We start from the raw sequence: 21,926 nt of genomic DNA, 5'->3' as shown, positions 1-21,926 counted from the left end.
ACTTTTTTTTTTATTTTTTTTTTTAAATCTCTCTCATGATCTTCCTGGTACTGCGTACCGCCTCTGAATCTTTTAGTGGTACGCAGTACCGGACCGTACCGGCTTACTTTCACCCCTGGTCCTCATCCTCTGCTTCCTCGACGGAAGGCGTGTCAGTGGGATTAAGGAGATCCTCGAAGTATTCCTTCCACTGCCCGACGATATCCCCAGTCGAGGTCAACAGCTCCCCTCCTCCACTGTAAACAGTGTTGGCAGAGCACTGCTTCCCCTCCTGAGGCGTCGGATGGTTTGCCAGAATTTCCTCGAGGCCGACCAGTAGTCCTCCTCCATGGCCTCCCCGAACTTTTCCCAGACCTGAGTTTTTGCTTCCGCGACCGCCCGGGCTGCCGTCCGCTTGGCCTGCCGGTACCCGTCAGCTGCCTCGGGAGTCCCCCGAGCTAGCCAGGCTCGGTAGGACTCCTTCTTCAGCTTGATGGCATCCCTTACTTCCGGGGTCCACCACCGGGTTCGGGGATTGCCGCCGCGACAGGCACCGGAGACCTTACGGCCACAGCTCCGGACGGCCGCGTCAACAATGGAAGTGGAGAACATAGTCCATTCAGACTCAATGTCTCCGGCCTCCCTCGGAATCCGGTGAAGGGAGTTGAAAACCTCCCTGACAGGGGATTCTGCCAGACGTTCCCAGCAGACCCTCACGATACGCTTGAGTCTGCCAGGTCTGACCAGCTTCCTCCCCTGCCAGCGGATCCAACTCACCACCAGGTGGTGATCAGTTGACAGCTCAGCCCCTCTCTTCACCCGAGTGTCCAAGACAAACGGCTGGAGATCAGATGACACGACTACAAAGTCGATCATTGACCTCCGTCCTAGGGTGTCCTGGTGCCACGTGCACTGATGGACACCCTTATGCTCGAACATGGTGTTCGTTATGGACACAACTGTGGCTAGCACAGAAGTCCAATAACAAAACACCATTTGGGTTCAGATCGGGGAGGCCGTTCCTCCCAATCACACCTCTCCAGGTAACACTGTCGCTGCCCACGTGAGCGTTGACGTCCCCCAGCAGAACGATGGAGTCCCCGGTTGGAGCACCTTCTATTACTCCTCCCAGGGCCTCCAGGAAGGCCGGGTGCTCTGCACTGCTGTTCGGCCTGTAGGCCGAGACAACAGTGAGAGACCTGTCCCCGACCCGAAGGCGCAGGGAAACGACCCTCTCGTTAAGTGGGGAGAACTCCAACACATGGCGGCTGAGTTGGGGAGCTATGAGCAAGCCCACACCAGCTCGCCGCCTCTCACCATGGGCAACTCCAGAGTGGAAGAGAGTCCAACCTCTCTCCAGGAGTTGGTTCCAGAGCCCAGGCTGTGCGTGGAGGTGAGCCCGACTATCTCTAGCCGATACCGCTCAGCCTCCCGCACGAGCTCAGGCTCTTTCCCCCCCAGCGAGGTGACATTCCATGTCCCTAAAGCCAGAGTCGTTGTCCAGGGATTGGGTGCCGGGGCCCCCGCCCACATACCGGCCCCTTATGGTCCTTCCTGCGGGTGGTGGGCCTACTGGAAGGCGGGCCCACGTCGCTAGTTCGGGCTGGGCCTGGCCGGGTCCTGTGGGCAGAAACCCGGCCACCAGACGCTCGCCTGCGAGCCCCAACCCTAGGCCTGTCTCTCATTAAGCCCCCGACAACCTAGGGTCATTTGGGTGCTCAAACTCCTCCACCGTGATAAGGTGGCGGTTCATGTAAATAACGGCCTGTAAATTAAAGACTGACCAGATTTCTCTGGGTGGTTTATGCAGGTGGATGTTGGGATCCAGATCCATGTAGAGAGAAAGTGTATGAGAAAGAGAAACTGCTGTGGCTGCAGCTTCATCACAGAGAAAACAAGAAACAAAACCATACAGGTCCATTTAGATCAGAGGATTAGGGAAGGAAAAGCTTCTCCTGCTGCTGTTTTCAACATATTTGACTGGATATGTCACAGTGAGTTTATTCAGATGAGCAGCTGGATGCATGAACACACAGGTTTTAATGGGATGACTTAGTTTCACCTCCATGTGAACACAATCAGCCTGGAGACAGAGAGCTCATGTCACAGTGGCTGCTTTTGAGTTTCTTTTGTGTCTGAACCTTGAACTTTCCTCCTGACTGTGTGTGTTTGTGTGAAGTGGTGGAGCTGCTGGTCGTCGCTCACGACTGCTTCAGTCTGACCTGTAACATGGAGGGAATCGTCAGGGTGCTGCAGGCCGCCCGTCACCTGAGCCACGCCTACCTGGCCCCCGGGGAGCACTACAGCCTGCTGGTAGGCCCCGCCCACTCCTCACCCGCTCTCACACACGGAGGCTGGCTCAGGACTGGTTCATATGACTGTGTGTGTGTGTGTGTGTGTGTGCAGGTGCGTCTCCTGACAGGAATCGGCCGCTACAACGAGATGACGTACGTCTTGGACCTGCTGCATCAGAACCATCGGTTTGAGATGCTGCTGAGGAAGAAGACGGACACAGACAGACGCCAGGTGGACACACACACACACACACACACACACATATGTCTGACAACCTTGACCTCTCGTGACCCCTGCCTCATCATCACCCTGTCTCCGTGGCGACGCACAGAGCTCCAGTCTGAAGACGGCGCTGCTGGACTACATCAAGCGCTGCCTCCCGGCCGACAGTGAGAAACACAACATGGTGGCTCTGTGCTTCAGCATGAGGAGGGAGATCGGAGAGAACCACGAGATGGCGGCGAGGACGCAGCTCAAGATCATCCAGTCTCAGGCCTGGGGTGAGAGCAGGACGCCACCAACCGCCGCTAATTTAATTTCATTTTCATTTCAGAAATCTGGTCACCTTAGTGAACAGCAGCTAACAGATGCTAACACTTTGTTCCTGTTTCTCATGAACAGTTGTGACTCCTGAGCTGAAGAGTTCTCTGGTCAAAGTGTTGGGTCTGCTGAAGGACGCTGCAGAGAGTTTCTCCAAGGTACCTGAGCTCCGCCCCTTTTCTGTTTATACCTTAGGTCCACCCCCTTTCCTGTTTCTACCTGAACCCCGCCCCTTTTCTGCTTCTACCTAAACTCCGCCCCTTTTCTGTTTCTACCTGAACTCCGCCTTCTTTTCTGTTTTTTACCTGTGACACCATGAGATTATTTTAGACCGGAAACTCCACAACCTCTCTGAGTCATCCAGAGTGAGGAGGAGGATTATGACTACTAACTTTTTTACAACTTTATTTATAGGCTCTTTCATTTCAGATTCAGATTCAGACAGAAATACTTTATTTATCCCCGGAGTAAAGTTTTTCTACCCCTGAATTAATTAAGATTGGGTTAGGATTTTTAACTAAGATTAATTTAAAGACAAGACAGTCACAGATCTCAAAGTATCGATACGTTCAAGAACACACACAGATGGAACAATAAATGAAAAGGACAATCAAAAAATAGCAAGACATGAAAACGATCAAATCTGTGATTTTGGGGGCCAGTACTACTGGTACTCCTGCTTCGATATGGTTCAAAAACCATCTACAATCTACCTGTGTGTGTGTGTGTGTGTGTGTGTGTGTGTGTGTGTGTGTGTGTGTGTGTGTGTGTGTGTGTGTGTGTGTGTGTGTGTGTGTGTGTGTGTGTGTGTGTGTGTGTGTGTGTGTGTGTGTGTGTGTGTGTGTGTGTGTGTGTGTGTTTTTCAAGGACTCGTGTGTGCGCCAGGCGACTCGCTGCGTCCGCACAGCGAAGCTTGTTTCTCTTCAGCTCCACTTCCTGAACCAGGGCTCGGACCTGCGTGTCATCAACCTGTGCCCGGCGGAGCTGCTGAGCACGGTGGCCGAGCTGCCGCGCTGCTTCCAGGTGTTGGTGGTGGCCGAGGCGTACGGCTACAGCCCCGACTGGGCCCACATCCTGCACCGGCGCGTCATCCTGAAGGGAGACTTCCTGTACCTGGACGAGTTCAAACGCCACCGACCGCTGACCGCCGGCCTGTTGGAGGACGTCTTCAAGAAGTGAGACTCTCTCTCGGAGCAGGTTGCAGACGTCACAGCTGTGTCTCGGCCGCCGGCTATGCCCCCTCTCACCTGTGTGTGTGTGTGTGTGTGTGTGGTTTCAGGCTCAACGGCGCCCCCAGCAGCGCCACCGCCAACGTGAAGCGGCTGCTGACGCACTGTGACGACGCATACAGCCGCTACAGACTGGCCTATCAGCAGAACCTGTATGATGTCACCAAGACGCTGCTGCAGGACGCCAACACCTCCAACTACCTGAACGACAGACTGGCCAGCTGATCCATGACTGTTCCCTCTTCACTGACTGTTTGACTGTTCACCAACTGTTCGCTAACTGTTCACTGACTGTTTAATGACTGTTTACCGACTGTTCACTCTTCACCAACTGTTTGCTGAGTCTTCACCGACTGTTCACTCTTCGCAGACTCTTCAATGACTGTTCACCGACTGTTCACTGACTGTTTACCCGACTGTTCGCTGACTCTTTGCCGACTGTTTTCCAACTGTTCACTCTTCACAGACTGTTTGACTGTTCACCAACTGTTCGCTAACTGTGCACTGACTCTTTAACAACTGTTTGCCAACTGTTCGCTGACTCCTCGTCGACTCTTTGACTATTTGCTGACTGTTCACTCTTCGCAGACTGACTTTTTGCCAACTCTTTGCTGTCTGTTTACTGACTGTTCGACGACTACTCACTGACCGTTTGCTGACCTTTCACCAACTATTCACCGATTGTTCATTGTCCTTGAATGTTCACCGCCTCTTAACTGTTTACCGACTTTTCACCGACTGTTCCCCGACTGTTTGACTGTTCAGTAACTATTCACTGACTGGTCACTAAATGAGTGTACAAAAGTAATTTATATAAAAAAGGTACAAAAATCTTCTATGGAGATTAATAATCAATAAATAATGATTGATCCATCAGACTGTGATGTCGCTCTCACTGAATCAGTTTGAATTTATAAATTAAAGACTGTTAACTGTGTGAAAATTTAGACTCAATCGTATTCTTTATGCTGCATTCATGTGGAATCAGGCAGACGGACGACAGCCGCTGCACGTAACGGGATAAATAACTGGTCCATCAGCTAAAGGATAAACGATGCACACGTCACAGTATGTTGTCATGGTGATGTTGTATTAATTACCTCACCCACCTTTCTCTCGTCGACTAAAGTGACATCCGGTTTGTTTGCCGTCTGCCTGACCCCACCTGAATGCAGCATCAGTGTACTTCCTGTAAATACAGTATCAGAGTAAAAGTACTTCATATAAGGTATCCTTTTGTTACAGTACCAAAGTAATGGTACTACCTGTACTTCCAGCAACACAGAAAAATACTTAAAGCAGAAGTAAGTGGTCCGGTCGTTTTCGCTAATGCTGCGTTCCAGACAGGCTTTTGAAATCGTAAATTACAGCTTCAAGTCACAACAAACGACTTTGTAGCATTCCAGGCAACCCACTCGTGTTTTTCCGACCTGTTTTACCGGTGAAAGTCACTATAACGGCCACTCGTAACTTCTGACCCGTGAACTCGAACCAGATCGAACTGGTACCACTTCACGGTCGGAAAAATACGAGTTTCCTTGAACGCACCATAACAGTCCTCGTCCCTACGTCGCCACATTCACGGCGTCCCTTGGCTGCACACACAGCCCTGCATGCCGTTCTCTCTCCTCATTGGATAAAAACTGTAGGATACGATAAATGTTTTCTCCTCGGCTCAGAGCAGAGCAGAGTGACTGACAGACCCGTGTTTCAGACCAAACACTCTATAGAAGTGATTGCTGTCGGAAGATATAACTATTTAAGACTTATATTAACACAAAAATATCACTTACTTCTGCTTTAATGTATTTACAGCACAACAATAAAAGTAGTTTCTGTAAACAGTATCAGAGTAAAAGTACTTCTTCCAAGGTCTCACAGTGAATACTTCTCATATTTACAGTACCAGAGTAAAAGTATTTTCAGAATCACAGTAATTGTACTTAAATAAGTATCCTTTATTTACAGAACCAAGGTAAAATACAGTAACACAGTAAAAATAACTCATGTAAAGGTAAAGGTACTTTATTGGTCACATATACAGCTAGTACAGTGAAATTCTTTCTCTGCATTTAACCCATCCCTGAGGAGCAGTGGGCAGCCACGGTGCAGCACCCGGGGACCAACTCCAGATTATGAGCCAGTGCCTTTGGTCAGGGGCGCTGACTGGAGGATTAACCTAGCCGACATGTTTTTAGTGGTGGGGGAAACCGGAGCACCCAGAGGAAACCCACGCAGACACGGGGAGAACATGCAAACTCCACACAGAAAGGACCTGGGCGGCCGGGGATTCGAACCCAGGACCTTCTTGCTGTGAGGCAACAATAAGAGTAGTTTGGTAGATACAGCATCACAGTAAAAGTACTTCTTACAAGGTATCACAGTGAATACTATAATATAGGAGCAGAATAAAAGTTTCTATAATGACAGTATCACAGTAAAAGTATTTAGTTAGGAGTTAGTGGAGTAAAAGTACTTCCTGTACTTGAGTGACAGGTGAAGCTCATTGTTCCTGTTTGACTCAACACCTTTACCTGTGACTGGATCACTGATGATTGACACATTGAAGCTGCTGCAGCGTTTTCTGAGTCTGTGATGTCATATTCAGATTCAGATTCTTTATTGAACATGTCAGAGTAAAAACAAAACAAACGAAATAACAAAAATAAAAACAATGAGTAAATGTATATTAATAATCATCCTCTCTAAAGAAGGTGCCTGTCATGTTCAAAAGGGGAAAGAAGACGTTAAAAACTTTTTTCTGGTCCTAGCCCCTTCTGCTATTTATATAATACTATGTAAATATGCCAACCGGCTTTGTTCCCTCCGTGCACCATTGAATTTAAATGTGTGCTAAATAAATAAATTCTAAACTCTAATACTAATCAAAATAATAATAATAAGTTATGAAAAAAAACAGCCATAGTATAAAACAAAGAACAAAAACACTAGTCCATCCATTTAGCTAAATTGCTACACGTTTTCAGCTCATCGCTGCAGTTATTCCACAGATTAACTCCATTTGTTGTGACACAGTGACGTTTCATGTTTGTCCTTACTGGTGGTTTTTTGAATATATAGATTCCTCTCAAATTGTGCTTACTTTCCCTCAGTTTAAACGACCCTTGGATACTGCTAGGTAATTGTTGTTTTATTACTTTATACATGATTTGGATAGTTTCAAGTTCAACCAGATCGTGGAATTTTAATGTTTCTAATTTCATGAAAAGTGTTTTTTTAGATTCCCTTTAGGGTTTTTTATTAACAATTCTTACTGCTCTTCTTTGGTGCAAAAAGATTGGCTCTGTCATAGATGATGTCATATGTGATGTCACATCCTGACAGGTTCACCTGCTGCACTTTACAGTTTATTTCACTGCCACAGTCTCATCAGCTGTGGAAACAGCTACAGATCAGAGTCACTGCAGAGTCTCCAGTCGAAAGTCTGGACTCTTCACAAGATCATGAAGCTGCTGCAGAGCTGAAGAGCTCAGCTTGTTGCTTCCTCCTTTCAGGTCCAGGTGTCTCAGGTGGGAGGGGTTGGACTTCAGAGCTGAGACCAGAGAAGAACAGCTGATGTCTGACAACCTGCAGTTCCTCAATCTGAATAAAGAATAAAAGAAGAAGATGAAATGAAGAGCGCGCGCACACACACACACACACACACACACACACACACACACACACACACACACACACACACACACACACACACACACACACACACACACACACACACACACACACACACACACACACACACAGCTGCAGTGATCAGATTATTGATTATTGATCAGACTGAGTGAAATGAGCTGAAAGTGAAGAGTCATTGTCAGTGTGAGAGAAGAACAACTGGAAACATGAGACAACAACTATTTCAAACGTCCTTCATTCATGACATCAAAGTCAATGATTCAAGTTCTGAGTGAAGATCAATCAGGTTCAGTTGTGGATCAAAGATCTAAGATCTACAACAGTAACAGTCAGTGAACTGACCTCAGAGTCTCCAGTCTACAGTCTGGACTCTCCAGAAAACCACTCAGATCCTTCACTGCTGAATCCTGCAGGTCGTTGTAGCTCAGGTCCAGTTCTCTCAGGTGGGAGGGGTTGGACTTCAGAGCTGAGACCAGAGAAGAACAGCTGATCTCTGACAACCTGCAGCTGTTCAATCTGAATAAAGAATAAAAGCAGTGAGTTGAGGACAAAGCTCCTTGTTGACAGCGTTCAGTGTCTCATCATCTGTTCAGAGCTGAAGAAGCTTCAGAAAGAACAAGTTTAGAAAATCAAAGTCCAACAGCTGAAGCAACAGGAAGCAGGTTAAACAGTCACATAGAGAGAAAACAGCTCATTAATATTCATGAGAAGCTGCTGCTGCTTCAACACAGACGCAGTGACTCCGCCTCTTCACCTGTCAGCTCCACCTGTGGCTCCATCCAGACAAACTCATGTTGTGCAGCCACAGAGACACACAGACAGATATATACGCACACACACAGACATACAGTACGTGCACATACACAAGGAGCTGGCCCGTGCAGAGACCTTTGGAGGGGCAGGTGCTCAAAAAAAAAAAAGGCATATAGGCTTGGGCTGTCAACCCCCACCCCCCACCCCCACACACTTTATCTCCGCGTACCCTCTCTCTAGCTGTCCTTTCAAAATAAAGGCAGAGGAAAAAAAAAACGATTCCTCAGCTCCTGTACTGAGAAGGAGACTCAACAGATCCAGGCTTTGTGTTCATGCTGCAACTCAACTAAGTCCCGGTCTGAGTTACTGAACACAGACAAAAGTCCAACAGGTCCAGTCAGTGAACTCACCTCAGAGTCTCCAGTCTACAGTTTGGACTCTCCAGTCCAGCACACAGAACCTTCACTGATGAATCACTCAGGATGTTTTCACTCAGGTTCAGTTCTGTCAGGTGGGAGGGGTTGGACTTCAGAGCTGAGGCCACGACTTCACAGTGACTCTCTGAGAGTTTACAACCACCAAGTCTGTGAAGAGAGAAAATATCAAATGTGTCAGAATCAAACCAGATGAAAGCTGCAGTAAAAACACAGTTGATGCATCCTTTGACAGGACGTGATGATGTGATGAACATCTGAGCTTCAGCTCATCTTCTCTGACTGAGTCAGAGTTTGACAGGACACAATGATCCTCATCACTGTAGGTGTGTTGGAGTCAGCTGTCAGCCGTTAGTCACTCTCGCCAGGATTTCGCAGGCTTTTTTTTGTGATTGTTGCGGCCTAAAATGCCTGATTTTGCTACCATATTTTGAAAAAATTGCGGTGCATGTTTGCGATGAAATTGCGGGAGACAGCTGAAGTTGCAAAAAAAAAGTTGCAGTTTTGTTCTGAATAATTTAAAGTCCTTAATGCGCCGTTACGCACGTCTCTCAGTCCCGTTCCCGGACTGAGACTGAGACGTCACTGCTGCCTTCACCCTTCTTTGATCCCTCTGGTCAGTGGTCAGAGCGTTTAGATCCGTGTGCCCCACCTGAGCTCTCTATTAATCCACTGGATCATGGGCAGCACACACACACATACAGTATTATAGGTGTGTGATTGTCGCTGCAGATGCTTCCTGTTCGTCACTATATGACGAGTTGGGCCCGTAGCGATTTGTGTTTATTTATCTAAACAGAGCACGAGAGAGATGAACACACATGCTGTCATTATATGCATCAGATCAAATGTCATTCTGTCCCTTCGTCCATCCAGCTCTCTGTCCACTCTCTCCATGTCGGCAACGATTACCACGCACAAAACCCTCATTTGAATATTGCGGTTTGCACGTGTTTTCATGTAGCGGGTTACTCTTAGTGCTTCGGTTCAGTTCAGTTTTACTTTATTAGTACCCGTAGGTAGATTTGTTGTGCAGTAGGAGAAAGGGCATCTCACAGACATTCATGACAGGACAACGCAGAAGACACACATCACGAAACAGACATGAGTAGGCTACAGGATTAAAAGCAGATAGGATTAGATATGACAGAATGGTGGTACAAGGGACCATAAAGAGGTTTAAAAAACATTTTCAATTAAATAGAAATAAATAAGGCTTTCGACCGTGTCCCACGTGGCATCCTGTATGATCGGAGCAGGAGTTTGGTTCGCATGGTCGGCAATACCTTTTCCCGGTGCGTTTTGGACTCTGGCAGGGCTGCCCTTTGTCACCGGTTCTGTTCATTATTTTTATGGACAAAATTTCTAGGCGCAGCCAAGGGCCAGAGGGGGTACGGTTCGGGAGCCACTTCTTTTCATCTCTGCTTTTTGCAGATGATGTGGTCTTGTTGGCTCCCTCGAGCCAGGACCTTCAGCATGCACTGGGGAGGTTTGCAGCCGAGTGTGAAGCAGCTGGGATGAGAATCAGCACCTCTAAGTCCGAAGCCATGGTTCTCGACCGGAAAAAGGTGGCTTGCACCCTCCAGGTCGGGGGAGAGTTCCTGCCTCAGGTGGAGGAGTTTAAGTATCTTGGGGTCTTGTTCACGAGTGAGGGAAGGATGGAGCGCGAGATTGACAGGCGGATCGGTGCGGTTACTGCGGCCGTTGTATCGGTCCGTCGTGGTGAAGAAGGAGCTGAGCCGAAAGGCAAAGCTCTCGATTTACCGGTCAATCTACACTACACTATGTTCCCACCCTCACCTATGGTCATGATCTCTGGGTCATGACCGAAAGAACGGGATCCCGGATACAAGCGACCGAAATGAGCTTCCTCCGCAGGGTGGCGGGACGCTCCCTTAGAGATAGGGTGAGGAGCTCTGTCACCCGGGAGGAGCTCGGAGTAGAGCCGCTGCTCCTCCACATCGAGAGGAGCCAGCTGAGGTGGCTCGGGCATCTGTATAGGATGCCCCCTGGACGCCTCCCTCGTGAGGTGTTCCGGGCATGTCCCACCGGGAGGAGGCCCCGAGGAAGAACCAGGACACGCTGGAGTGACTACGTCACTCGGCTGGCCTGGGAACGCCTTGGGGTCAACACGGCTTTTCTGCAACGCTCTGGGCCTATAACCTATTGTTGTCTCATGTGTTTTTTATTCAGAACAGAAAAACACTTACAAAAGCCGTCATTAGGGGGCAGTATAACATCTCAACACTGTGTTAAATTACTTTTTTCTACAACAGTTAAGTCTCTAATGGACAGGGGGGGTGTGGTTGGCGTAATTCTCTTAGATCTTCGAAAAGCCTTCGATACTGTTAACCATAATATCCTTCAGTCTAAATTTTATCAATTTAACTTTTCTCAATTTACTTCCAACTGGTTTAAATCATACCTCACTATCCGATCTCACTGTGTTAAACCAACACTAAAGAACTTTTCAACCATCATAAAATATTTTCATAACTTTTGTGATGGTACATGGACTTAGAACAGGTTGAATGACACCTCTGTCTCACAGTCACACTTGGAAATTTCAGGCACCTCAGAAATCATATGTCTACAGAAGCTGCAAAAATGTACATGTTTTCTCTTTTAATATCTCATATTAACTATTGTCTACCCGCCTGGGCCACTGCAAACCCCACTACTTTGAACCCATTACGTAATATCATTATACAAGCAAGCACTCAAAATCCTGGATAAAAAAATCAAGAACCTTCCATCATTGCACAGCAGAGTTACGTATGGTGTACCACAGGGTTCAGTTTTAGGGCCAATTCTCTTCATTCTTTACATGCTCCCATTAGGTGACATCATCCGGAAGCACTCAATCAATTTTCACTATTATGCGGATGATACGCAACTCTACTTGTCCATGGAGCCAGATGACAGAAGCCGCCTCATCAATCTGCAAGACTGCCTGAAAGACATTAGATCCTGTCCTCTAACTTCTTGCTACTGAATTCAGATAAAACTGAGGTTATTGTGTTTGGACCTAAACATCTCAGGGACTCGTTCTCTAATCAGATCGCTACTCTAGATGGCATCACCCTGACCCCGAGTACAACCGCGAGGAACCTTGGAGTCATTTTTGACGAGGACCTTTCCGTCAGCTCCCACATAAAACACGTGACTAGGCTTTCATCTGCGCAGTTTCACTAAGATTAGGAATATCCTCTCCCAGAGTGATGCTGAGAAACTAGTACATGCATTTATCACTTCTAGGCTAGACTACTGCGACTCTCTCCTGTCAGGATGTCCGAAAAACTTTCTAAAGAGTCTCCAGCTGGTCCAGAATGCCGCAGCAAGGGTTTTGACAGGAGTTGAGAGAGCACATCTCTCCCACCTTAGCTTCTCTCCACTGGCTTCCTGTAGGATTTAGAATAGACTTCAAAATCCTTCTGCTGACTTATGAGGCTCCTAATGATAAAGCTCCATCCTATCTGAAAGAATTAATCATTCCCTACTGTCCTACCAGAGCACTTCGCTCCCAGAATGCAGGTCTGTTAGTGACTCCCAGTATCTCTAAAAACAGACTGGGACGTAGAGCCTTCAGTTACCGGGCTCCTTTACTGTGGAACCAGCTCTCTCCATGGGTCAAAGAGGCAGACACTCTAACTACATTTAAGTCTAGACTTAAGACCTTCCTCTATGACAGGGCTTTTAGTTAGGGCTGGTTCAGGTAGCTCTGAACCATTTTATAGCTACGCTGCTATAGGCTTAGACTGCTGGGGACACATCCGGTTACACAGAGCCCTCTCCTTTCCTCTCCTCTCCCCTCCTCTCCTCTCCTCTCTTCTCCTCTCCTCTCCTCTCCTCTCCTCTCCTCTCCTCTACCTCCTCAGTATATTTTTGAACTGTCATTTTTTGTTGTACTTTGTAGTTTGGCCTTGGTGTCTCGCACTCTCTGTTGATCTGAATATTCCCCTGTCTGAATGGGGAATGTAGACATTACTGTGTGGTTGAGGGGTAAAGGGAGTACTGGTTGTGGATTGGAGGGTGTTTGTGCATGTGTGCATATGGGTGGGAGGGGTGGGGGTCAAGGTGTAATGTTGCTGTTGTAAATATTGTGCAAATATTTATCTTAATGTAATTTGCTACCTTTATTATAGGTCTCATTGCCATGCTCCTTCTGGCAGGGGGACTGCCAACGGAAATTAGCCTTTTGGCTACAATTGGGAGCATTTACATTTTATCGTTTTAAAATGTTCATTAATGTACACTGTCCCTCTCGAACAAATAAAGGAAAAAGAAAGAAAGAAAGAAAGAAAGAAAGAAAGAAAGAAAGAAAGAAAGAAAGAAAGAAAGAAAGAAATAATAGAGAATAAATGGAAACGAGAGTTACGGATGTAACTAAGGTTCTATGAATTCTGGATGACCGCCAGAGACGGTATGAAATACCTGGATAAGCATCACGCGCATGCGCAGATCGAGACATAATACCAACAAAGTCATGTGACCTGGGTGACGTAAGCGACCTGATAAAAGGGGCAGGCACCCAGAAATCGTCTCCTACAGAATCTTCTCGTCAAGATTCCGAGTGACAACGAACTCTGGCGGTCATCCAGAATTCATAGAACCTTAGTTACATCCGTAACTCTCGTTCTATTTCATTCTTCCTGACCGCCAGAGACGGTATGAAATACCTGGATGACCCATACCAAAAAAGTCATGAGGAATCCGCACTCACCGAGATTCAGTTGCAGACCGAAGGAACAGACAGGACAGCTGCCGCCACAGGATGGGGAGCGGCAACATTGACTCTGTAGTAGCGGGCAAAGGTACAGGAAGAAGCCCACGCAGCTGCAGCACAGATGTCATTCAGTGGAACACCCTTCAAAGCAGCCCACGACGTGGAGACGCTCCTGGTTGAATGACACTTCACTGGGGGGATCTGAAGGCCCCCGATCCTGTATGCATGAGCTATGGTATCAACAACCCAATGCGAGAGCCTCTGTTTGGACAAGGCACAACCCTTCCTGTGCCCTCCATGACAGACAAACAGAGCATCAGACTTACGAAAACCAGCAGAAACCTCAATGTACTGTTTCAGGGCGCGAACAGGACAAAGAAAGGTGACACCAGGAGGTAGTTCCTCCACACCTGACTCTGGGGCAAAAGCCACCAAACTGATAGGTTGATTAACATGAAAAGCAGAAAGCCTCTTTGGGAGGAAAGAGGGGTTAGGCCACATAGTAACCCCCAATCCATCAGGATTCCACCGCAAACACTCACTGGTGATAGACAGGGCATGAAGCTCACCAACCCGCTTCGCAGATGTAACAGCGAGAAGAAAAGCAGTCTTGCAAGACAGCCACCTGAGGTCAGCGTGTTCCAGGGGCTCAAATGGAGGAGAACACAGGGCTTCCAGGACGACAGGAAAATCCCATGAAGGCACCCTAACAGCATGTGGAGGCCGCAATTGGAGAGCACCTTTGAGAAACCTGCCCACCAGAGCATGTGATCCCACAGATCGACCATCCACAAAGGCATGTCGAGCAGAGATGGCAGCAACATACACCTTTATAGTAGAGGCAGAGAGCCCTTTATCCAGCAACGTCTGCAGGTATCTGAGCAGTACAGGTACAGAGCAATGCTCTAGGTCCACATTCTGACCACCACACCAACCAGCGAAGAGTTTCCAGCGTTTGGCATACAGCAGCCTAGTCGAGGGTGCACGAGCACTGACTACGGTCTGGACAACAGCCTGATCACAAAGATTCAGCAACGAGTCCGGCCCTTCAGGGGCCAGACATGCAACTGGAGGCGTTCCGGTTGAGGATGCCAAATGCACCCCCCCAACTGTGACAGGAGATCCTGCCTACGTGGGAGGGGCCAAGGTACCCCGTTGAGAAGCCGATGGAGAAGAGGAAACCATATTCTCCCGGGCCAGAAGGGAGCCACCAGCAACACTGAGTGATTGCTCCTGTCTTTCCTGTGAAGCGTCAACATGAGCAGTGGGACTGGGGGAAAGGCATACAGGAGGCGGTCTGGCCAGGAGTGTGCCAGAGCATCCTGCCCCAACGGGCTGGTTGGTTCCGAGAGGGAGAACCACAGCAGACAGTGCGTTGACGCTGCTCAGGCGAATAGGTCGACCTCCGCTCTGCCGAACCTCTCCCATACCATCTGAACCACCGTGGGATTCAGCCTCCACTCCCCCGGAGGAGGCTTTTGGCGGGAAAGCATGTCTGCGGCTGTGTTCAGCACACCCGGTAAGTGCACCGCCCTGAGACTCGCAAGGCGAGGTGAGGCCCAGTGAAGGAGCCACTGGGCCTCCCGTAGGGAATGTCTGGACCTGGTTCCCCCTTGGTGGTTTACATGATAAACCGTCGAGGTCTTGTCTGAGCGAACGAGTACATGCCTCCCTTCCAAAAAGGGAAGGAAGTGCCTGAGGGCTAAGTGTACCGCACGCAACTCCAACACATTTATGTGCTGGAGTCTCTGCTGAGGACTCCAGGTACCCCTGACCGTCCTGTGGTTCCAAACAGCGCCCCAGCCCAAGAGGGAGGCATCTGTTACCACCACCTCCCGACGGGAAGGAAGAGAACCCAAGGGAACACCGCTGGAGAGATAGGCCCTGCTTCTCCAGGGTTTGAGAGACTGGAGGCACTTGCCTGAGACCACCACCATCCTGCCTTGGTGCCTCTTGGGGTCGAGGCCCAAACCATTGACCCACACCTGCAAGGGGCGCAGTGAGAGGAGTCCCAGGGGGACGACCACTGATGCAGCTGTCAATTTTCCCAACAGCTGGAGAAACAGACCATATGTCAACCTTACACCTTTCCGAACACGTGAGACAAGGTTGAGAATGTCGTCCACCCTCTGTGGGGAAGGAAAGGCCTTCATCATCACCGAGTCGAGGACAACCCCGATGAACACGACCCGTTGACTGGGAACTAAACAGCTCTTTGCGAAATTCACAGTAAGACCCAACTGGTTCACATGGGTCAAAAGACACGTTGTGTCGCGAATGGCCTGCTCGCGAGTCGCGGAGCATATGAGCCAGTCGTCCAAGTATGGTAGAATACGAACGCCCTTGCTCTGCAGCGGCGAAAGTGCTGCCGCAATGCATCTGGTGAAGATGCGAGGGGCGAGTGAGAGTCCGAAGGGGAGAACACAGAACTGGTACGCCCGTCCCTTGAAGGCAAAACGAAGGAACTGTCTGTGGTGCGGTGCAACTGGCACATGAAAATAGGCATCCTTCAGATCGATGCTTGTGAACCAATCTCCCTCTGAGACCACCTGAAGAACGTCTGCTGTGCAAAGCATATGAAAACGAAGAACCTTTATGAACTGGTTCAGTCGTCTGAGATCGAGGATGGGGCGAAAACCCCCGTCCTTCTTCGGAACAAGGAAATAAGTCGAATAGAACCCTTTCATTCGATCTGAACTTTTTACACACTCGATGGCGCCTTTCTCCAGAAGCACCGAAATCTCCCGTTCGAGAGCCAGAGACCATAGGGGGTCCTCGACCACAGTCATTCTGACCCCGCTGAACTTGGGGGGTCGACGCCTGAACTGAACACTGTAACCCTTGGAAAGAGTCAACAACACCCAAGGGTCTGAGGTCAGGGCCTCCCACTGGCCTAGATGTTGTGGGGAGAAACGGCTGGTGCCCGGATCTAGGCAGTCAGGTCCGACCCCCGCGGCCTCTGGGCAGCTTGGGGTTTCGGTCCGCAGGTGGTCCGTACCTGGGCGCCCTGTCTTTAGGCGCCCGAAAGGCAGGCTGCTGAGGGGCCCTATGGAAGCGGCCCTGCTAGAACGCGGGGCGGCCGGCTCTTGATTCACCCTGAACATTGGCCTTGGTCTAGGCAATGGTGCCTGGCATAAGTCAGCAAACTGTTGCTTAACTTTATTCACCTGCACACTGCGCTCCAAAGCCTGCTGGGCCGCAGGTCCAAACATCTGGCCTGGAATGACAGGTAGCGTGCGGAGTGTCTTCCTACATGCTTCCGACAAGGGGGACTGGGCAAGCCACACTTGGCGCCGCGCCAAGGTCAAGGTGGACATCAGTCTTCCAAGCTCTCTGGTCATGAAGGCAAACGCCTGGAGTGAAGCATCACTGAGGCCTTGTGCCTGAGCATCTGCTCCAGCAGTCTGGAGAGTCTGTGACAGAGCCAGAACCAGGTGGGAAAGGGAGTTACCAATACGCCCCATCCGAGCCGCTATATCATAGCTCTTAGTAAGGAGGTCATCAGTTATCCTACACTGTGGGCGTGGACAACGGGCATCAGGTCTGAGGGCTTCATCAGGAGACACTATCAGAGAAGCGATTGAGGCATCAACGGTAGGCATCTGATCCAGACCATATTGGTCGGCGTCCCTCATGGCAGCCAGAGCTCTGCAGTCACTTGGCAGGTGAAGGAAAGTCTTGGGGTCTGGCCAACATCTCTGAAGTTCAGTGATGTATGGCTCAGAGGGTGGAACCCTGAAGGAAGATGGTTGAGGGGCATGTTTGAAGAAAGCATTAGAGGGAGCAGCCTCCACAGGGGCAGTATCTAACCCAAGCCGAGAGATGGCCAGTTGGATGGCCTGTTTAACTGTAGAAAGACTGGCCTCAGCATCCCTCAACGAGTCTGCACCCGACTCATGAGAGTCTGTCACAGAGGGAAGGGGGGATCCTCCCTCCAGTTCCTCCTGTCCCCCTGCTTCATCGTCAGTAAAAAGATTCCCAGAGGCCGCAATAGAGAGCGTGTCCTCGTCTTGCTGGCTAGCCACCTGGGGCAAAGAAGCTAGGCTATCACCCTCAGCGTAGCTCCGTGATGGCCTTTCAAGCGGTGGTTCTGAGGCAGCGGTGCAAGCATCGGAGGGACCCCCAGTCTGCAGACTAAGGAGGAGGGCCTTAATCTGGGCAAACTCAGAGGCCAAAGTGTCCACTTTAAGGGCCAAGGGTTCATCACCCGTCCGTTTCTTCTTAGTGACGGGGGCATCGTCATGTGTGTGTCCGCGGCGCTTGGGGCCGCCGGAAGGGGGTAACCCGGCCCCAGCAAAGCTTTTATCAAGTTTAGCCAACCTCGCAGTCCTTTCTGCTAATGGTATGCAGGTGCAATTAATGCACGCGCCTTCAGTCAGTGCTTGCTTAAGGTGTTCAATGCCGAGACACGAAGGGCATTTGTCATGGCCATCCTCTGGGCTCAGAGGAGCCATGCAGGAGATGCAAACACACAACATAGCTACAGAGGCTGTAGTATGGCAGTTGAGCGGGAACACTCAATACAGTCCACAATAAATCAGCAAGTGACGCCGAAAGGTGAGCGGTGTAGCTGCAGGGCGAGAACACCCAGCTACAACCAGCCCAGCACCGTGTCACAGTGAAAAAATAGCACCAGCGGGTAGCGACGCTGCAGCAGAGCGAGTCACACTCGGCTACGAGTCCGTCAACCCAGCACCTGTAGTGCGTGAAGCCGAAGTTGTAGCAACAGAGCGAGAAACACTCCGCTACAAACAAGCTAACGATGTAGCAACAGAGCGAAAAAACTCCGCTAGCCCGACCGGAGACTTTCTTTTTTTTTTTTTTAATTATTATTTTTAGCACCGTAGGTAGTGTTTGCTAACCACCGAAACAGCCGTTAGGGAGGCGAAAAACACCTCACGAGGGCAGCAGTAGCAGGAAGCTAGATGGCTAACAAACGAGGTAATCAACCCAGCTGAGCGGAGGCACTTAGCGGGGATGAAGCTCGCCCGCCGGCGATGAAAAACAAGCTACTTACCTGTCGCAGTCCGAGCAGTGGTCGGATATGCACAGCGGGGATGAGCGCCGGATACGCAGCCTCTGGAGGACGAAACCGTAGCTCCAACCGGTCGTGGTTACGAGGCTACTGGCGTATGCGGCAAGCTAACAACAACAACAACCTGTGTGTGCGCTAAGGCGAGAAGATGAAAAGGAGACGATTTCTGGGTGCCTGCCCCTTTTATCAGGTCGCTTACGTCACCCAGGTCACATGACTTTGTTGGTATTATGTCTCGATCTGCGCATGCGCGTGATGCTTATCCAGGTATTTCATACCGTCTCTGGCGGTCAGGAAGAATGAAATAGAACTGTGTTTATTTGAACTACTGATCAATAACTATATTTATCATGTCTGGTCTCACCGAGCCTTCCTGCAGTTCCTCACAGCTGGGATCAGTCTCCTTCGTCCCTGAGCTGATGTGTTGTACTTCATCAGGTCCAACTCGTCCAGAACCTGCTCTGACATCAGCAGCATGTAGGCCAGAGCTGAACACTGTATCACGGAGAGTTCCTTCTCTGATCTGTTCTCTGACTTGAGGAACTGTTGGATCTCCTGATGAACTGACTGGTCCTTCATCTCCGTCAGACAGTGGAAGATGTTGATGCTTCTGTCAGGAGAGATTCTGTAACTGTTCATCTCCTTCAGGTTGTTGATGGTTCTCTGGATGGTTTCTGGACTGTTGTCTGTCTGACCCAGCAGACCTCCTAACAGCCTCTGGTTGGACTCCAGAGAGAGGCCATGAAGGAAGCGAACAAACAGGTCTAGGTGTCCATTTCTACTGCGGAGGGATTTCTGCAATATTCTCTGCAGGAAGCTATCCAGGGTTAAAATAAAATGTTGTTTCCCCAGGAGATTCTGCAGGACCTGTGTGTTCCTGTTGGTGAAACAGTGGAACATGTAGACTGCAGCCAGAAACTCCTGAACACTCAGATGAACAAAGCAGTAGACTGTTTTCTGGAAGATCACACTCTCTCTTTTGAAGATCTCAGTACAGAGTCCTGAGTTCACCAAGGCCTCTGTGACATCCAGACCACACCGCTCCAGGTCTTCTTGGTAGAACATGATGTTTCCTTCCTCCAGCTGTTCAAACGCCAGCCTCCCCAGCTTCAGAAGAACTTCCCTGTCGGCCTCCGTTAGCTCCTGTGGACTCGTCTCATGTCCTTCACCGTACTTGTTCTTCTTCCTCTTTGTCTGGACCAGCAGGAAGTGTGAGAACAGGTCAGTCGTGGTCTTGGGCAGCTCTCCTCTCTGGTCTGTGGTCAACATGTGCTCCAGAACTGTAGCACTGATCCAGCAGAAGACTGGGACTTGACACATGATGTGGAGGGTCCTGGATGTCTTGATGTGTGAGATGATTCTTCTGGACAGATCTTCATCACTGGACCTCCTCCTGAAGTACTCCTCCATCTGGGCGTCAGTGAAGCCTCGGACCTCTGTTACCCTGTCGACACATGTAGGAGGGATCTGATTGGCTGCTGCAGGTCTGGAGGTGATCCAGACCAGAGCCGAGGGAAGCAGATTCCCCTGGATGAGGTTTGTCAGCAGCACGTTGACTGATGACGTCTGTGTGACATCAGACACAACCTCCCTGTTGTTGAAGTCCAGTGACAGTCGGCTTTCATCCAGGCCGTCAAAGATGAAGAGAAGTTTACAGACAGCCAGCTGCTCTGCTGTGACCTTCTTTAATGTTGGATGGAAAACATGGAGCAGCCTGAGAAGACTCAACCGCTGATCTCTGATCAGGTTCAGCTCCCTGAACGAAAGCAGAACCAGCAGACTGACATCTTGGTTCTCCAAGCCCTCGGCCCAGTCCAGAGTGAACTTCTGCACTGAGAAGGTTTTTCCAACGCCAGCGACGCCGTTGGTCAGAACCACTCTGATGGGTCTCTGTTGGACAGGTGAGACCGTAGAGACGTCCTCTCTCTGTTGGACAGGTGAGACCGTAGAGACGTCCTCTCTCTGTTGGACAGGTGAGACCGTAGAGACGTCCTCTCTCTGTTGGACAGGTAAGGCTTTAGGGATGTGACGTCTTCTCCGGTCAGGTAAGAATCTAAAGATGTCATATGTCTGTTGGATATGTGATGCTTTGGAGATGTCCTGTTTCTGTTGGACAAGTAACGTTTCAGAGATGTGGCGTCTCCGTTGGTCAAGTAAGAGTACATAGATGACTTGTCTCCGTTTGACAGGTGAGGCTTTAGGAGATTTGTATCTCCATTTTACAGGTCGGGCTTTAGAGATGTTTCTACGTTTGACAGATGAGACATTTCTCTGTTGGACAGGTGAGACGGTAGAGTCGTCTCTCGGTTGGACAGGTAAGTCTTTAAAGATGTCATTGCACTTGATTGGAGTGTCATGGAGGGTCTTCTTCTTGGACGTTGTCTCCAGCTGTCTCACCTCATGTTGGGTATTAACCTCTTCACTCTGTCCCTCTGTGATGTAGAGCTCAGTGTAGATCCTGTTGAGGAGGGTTCCACTTCCTGCTCCACTTCCTGTTCCCTCAGTTCCTTCAGTCACTCGTTCACATCTGCTCCTCAGACTGATCTTATGTTGATCTAAAACCTCCTGCAGACCACCATCTGCTGAGAGAGAAGAGACAGTGTCAGACTGAAGACAGAGAGTCTGACAATCTGATCAGATTATTTTCATCAGCTACAGAAAAACTACAGACAACAAAGAGAAGGTTTGAATCATCATCTTAAATGTCAGTGCTGTGTGATGGAACAATGACTCTGGAGAAAACAACAAGTCCTGGTTTCACAAATGACCACATCAGCAGACAGATGTTCAGTCTCACTTTGTACACAGCTGCTCTGATTGGCTGTCTGCAGCTCACCTCTGGTTCTGGGTCTTTTTCCACACTGGGGACAGGAGGGGGGTCCTGAAGAACCAGACTGGTCCCAGTCTGAGGTGAAGCACTGTCTGCAGAACCAGTGTCCACAGCTGGTGGAGACTGGATCCTTCAGGACGTCCTGACAGAGACCACAGCAGGACAGCTGCTGGTCCACAGAGACACCACTCCTCTTCCTCCTGTCAAGACATTTCTGGATCAACAACATGTCAAAGCTCCACATCTGAGTTCTGATTGGTTAACCACCTCATGGGGGCGGGGCTTCAGGAAGCAGAGGAGCAGAGAGAGAGAAAGTAGAGGAAGACGAGTGTAGAGAGACGGACTGAATGAAGACCTGAGGCCTGTACCACGAAGTAGGATTGCCGGTTTAGCGAGGTAACTTCAGGGTTAACCCTGGCTTTCCGGTACCACGAAGCTGGATTCATTCTTG

At 49.5% G+C, this 21,926-nt stretch overlaps 2 protein-coding genes across 2 annotated transcripts in view; one reads left to right on the top strand and one right to left on the bottom strand.

Moving 5' to 3' along the window:
• The window catches only part of spg11 (SPG11 vesicle trafficking associated, spatacsin), a 47,726-nt gene extending 43,313 nt beyond the window's left edge, over window positions 1-4,413 (top strand). Inside the window, exons 35-40 of the mRNA XM_083973837.1 lie at window positions 2,159-2,292; window positions 2,386-2,505; window positions 2,606-2,774; window positions 2,896-2,972; window positions 3,682-3,989; window positions 4,094-4,413. Coding sequence (XP_083829963.1) covers window positions 2,159-2,292; window positions 2,386-2,505; window positions 2,606-2,774; window positions 2,896-2,972; window positions 3,682-3,989; window positions 4,094-4,268 — 983 coding nt within the window. The 3' untranslated portion in view covers window positions 4,269-4,413. The remainder of the gene's footprint in view (window positions 1-2,158; window positions 2,293-2,385; window positions 2,506-2,605; window positions 2,775-2,895; window positions 2,973-3,681; window positions 3,990-4,093) is intronic.
• Window positions 1-21,926, bottom strand: part of LOC310987529 (uncharacterized protein) — a 300,910-nt gene that overhangs the window by 133,994 nt on the left and 144,990 nt on the right. Inside the window, exons 19-23 of the mRNA XM_083973836.1 lie at window positions 21,452-21,675; window positions 20,959-21,227; window positions 19,010-20,535; window positions 8,861-9,034; window positions 8,040-8,213 (exon numbers count right to left, since the gene is read on the bottom strand). Of these exons, the coding sequence (XP_083829962.1) occupies window positions 8,040-8,213; window positions 8,861-9,034; window positions 19,010-20,535; window positions 20,959-21,227; window positions 21,452-21,675 (2,367 nt within the window). The remainder of the gene's footprint in view (window positions 1-8,039; window positions 8,214-8,860; window positions 9,035-19,009; window positions 20,536-20,958; window positions 21,228-21,451; window positions 21,676-21,926) is intronic.

The sequence above is a fragment of the Trachurus trachurus genome (genome assembly GCF_905171665.1).
Source record: "Trachurus trachurus genome assembly, chromosome: 6".
In the NCBI taxonomy this organism is placed as follows: domain Eukaryota; kingdom Metazoa; phylum Chordata; class Actinopteri; order Carangiformes; family Carangidae; genus Trachurus; species Trachurus trachurus.
Note: the sequence above shows the minus strand (reverse complement) of the source record. Positions and strands in the feature narration are given on the sequence as shown.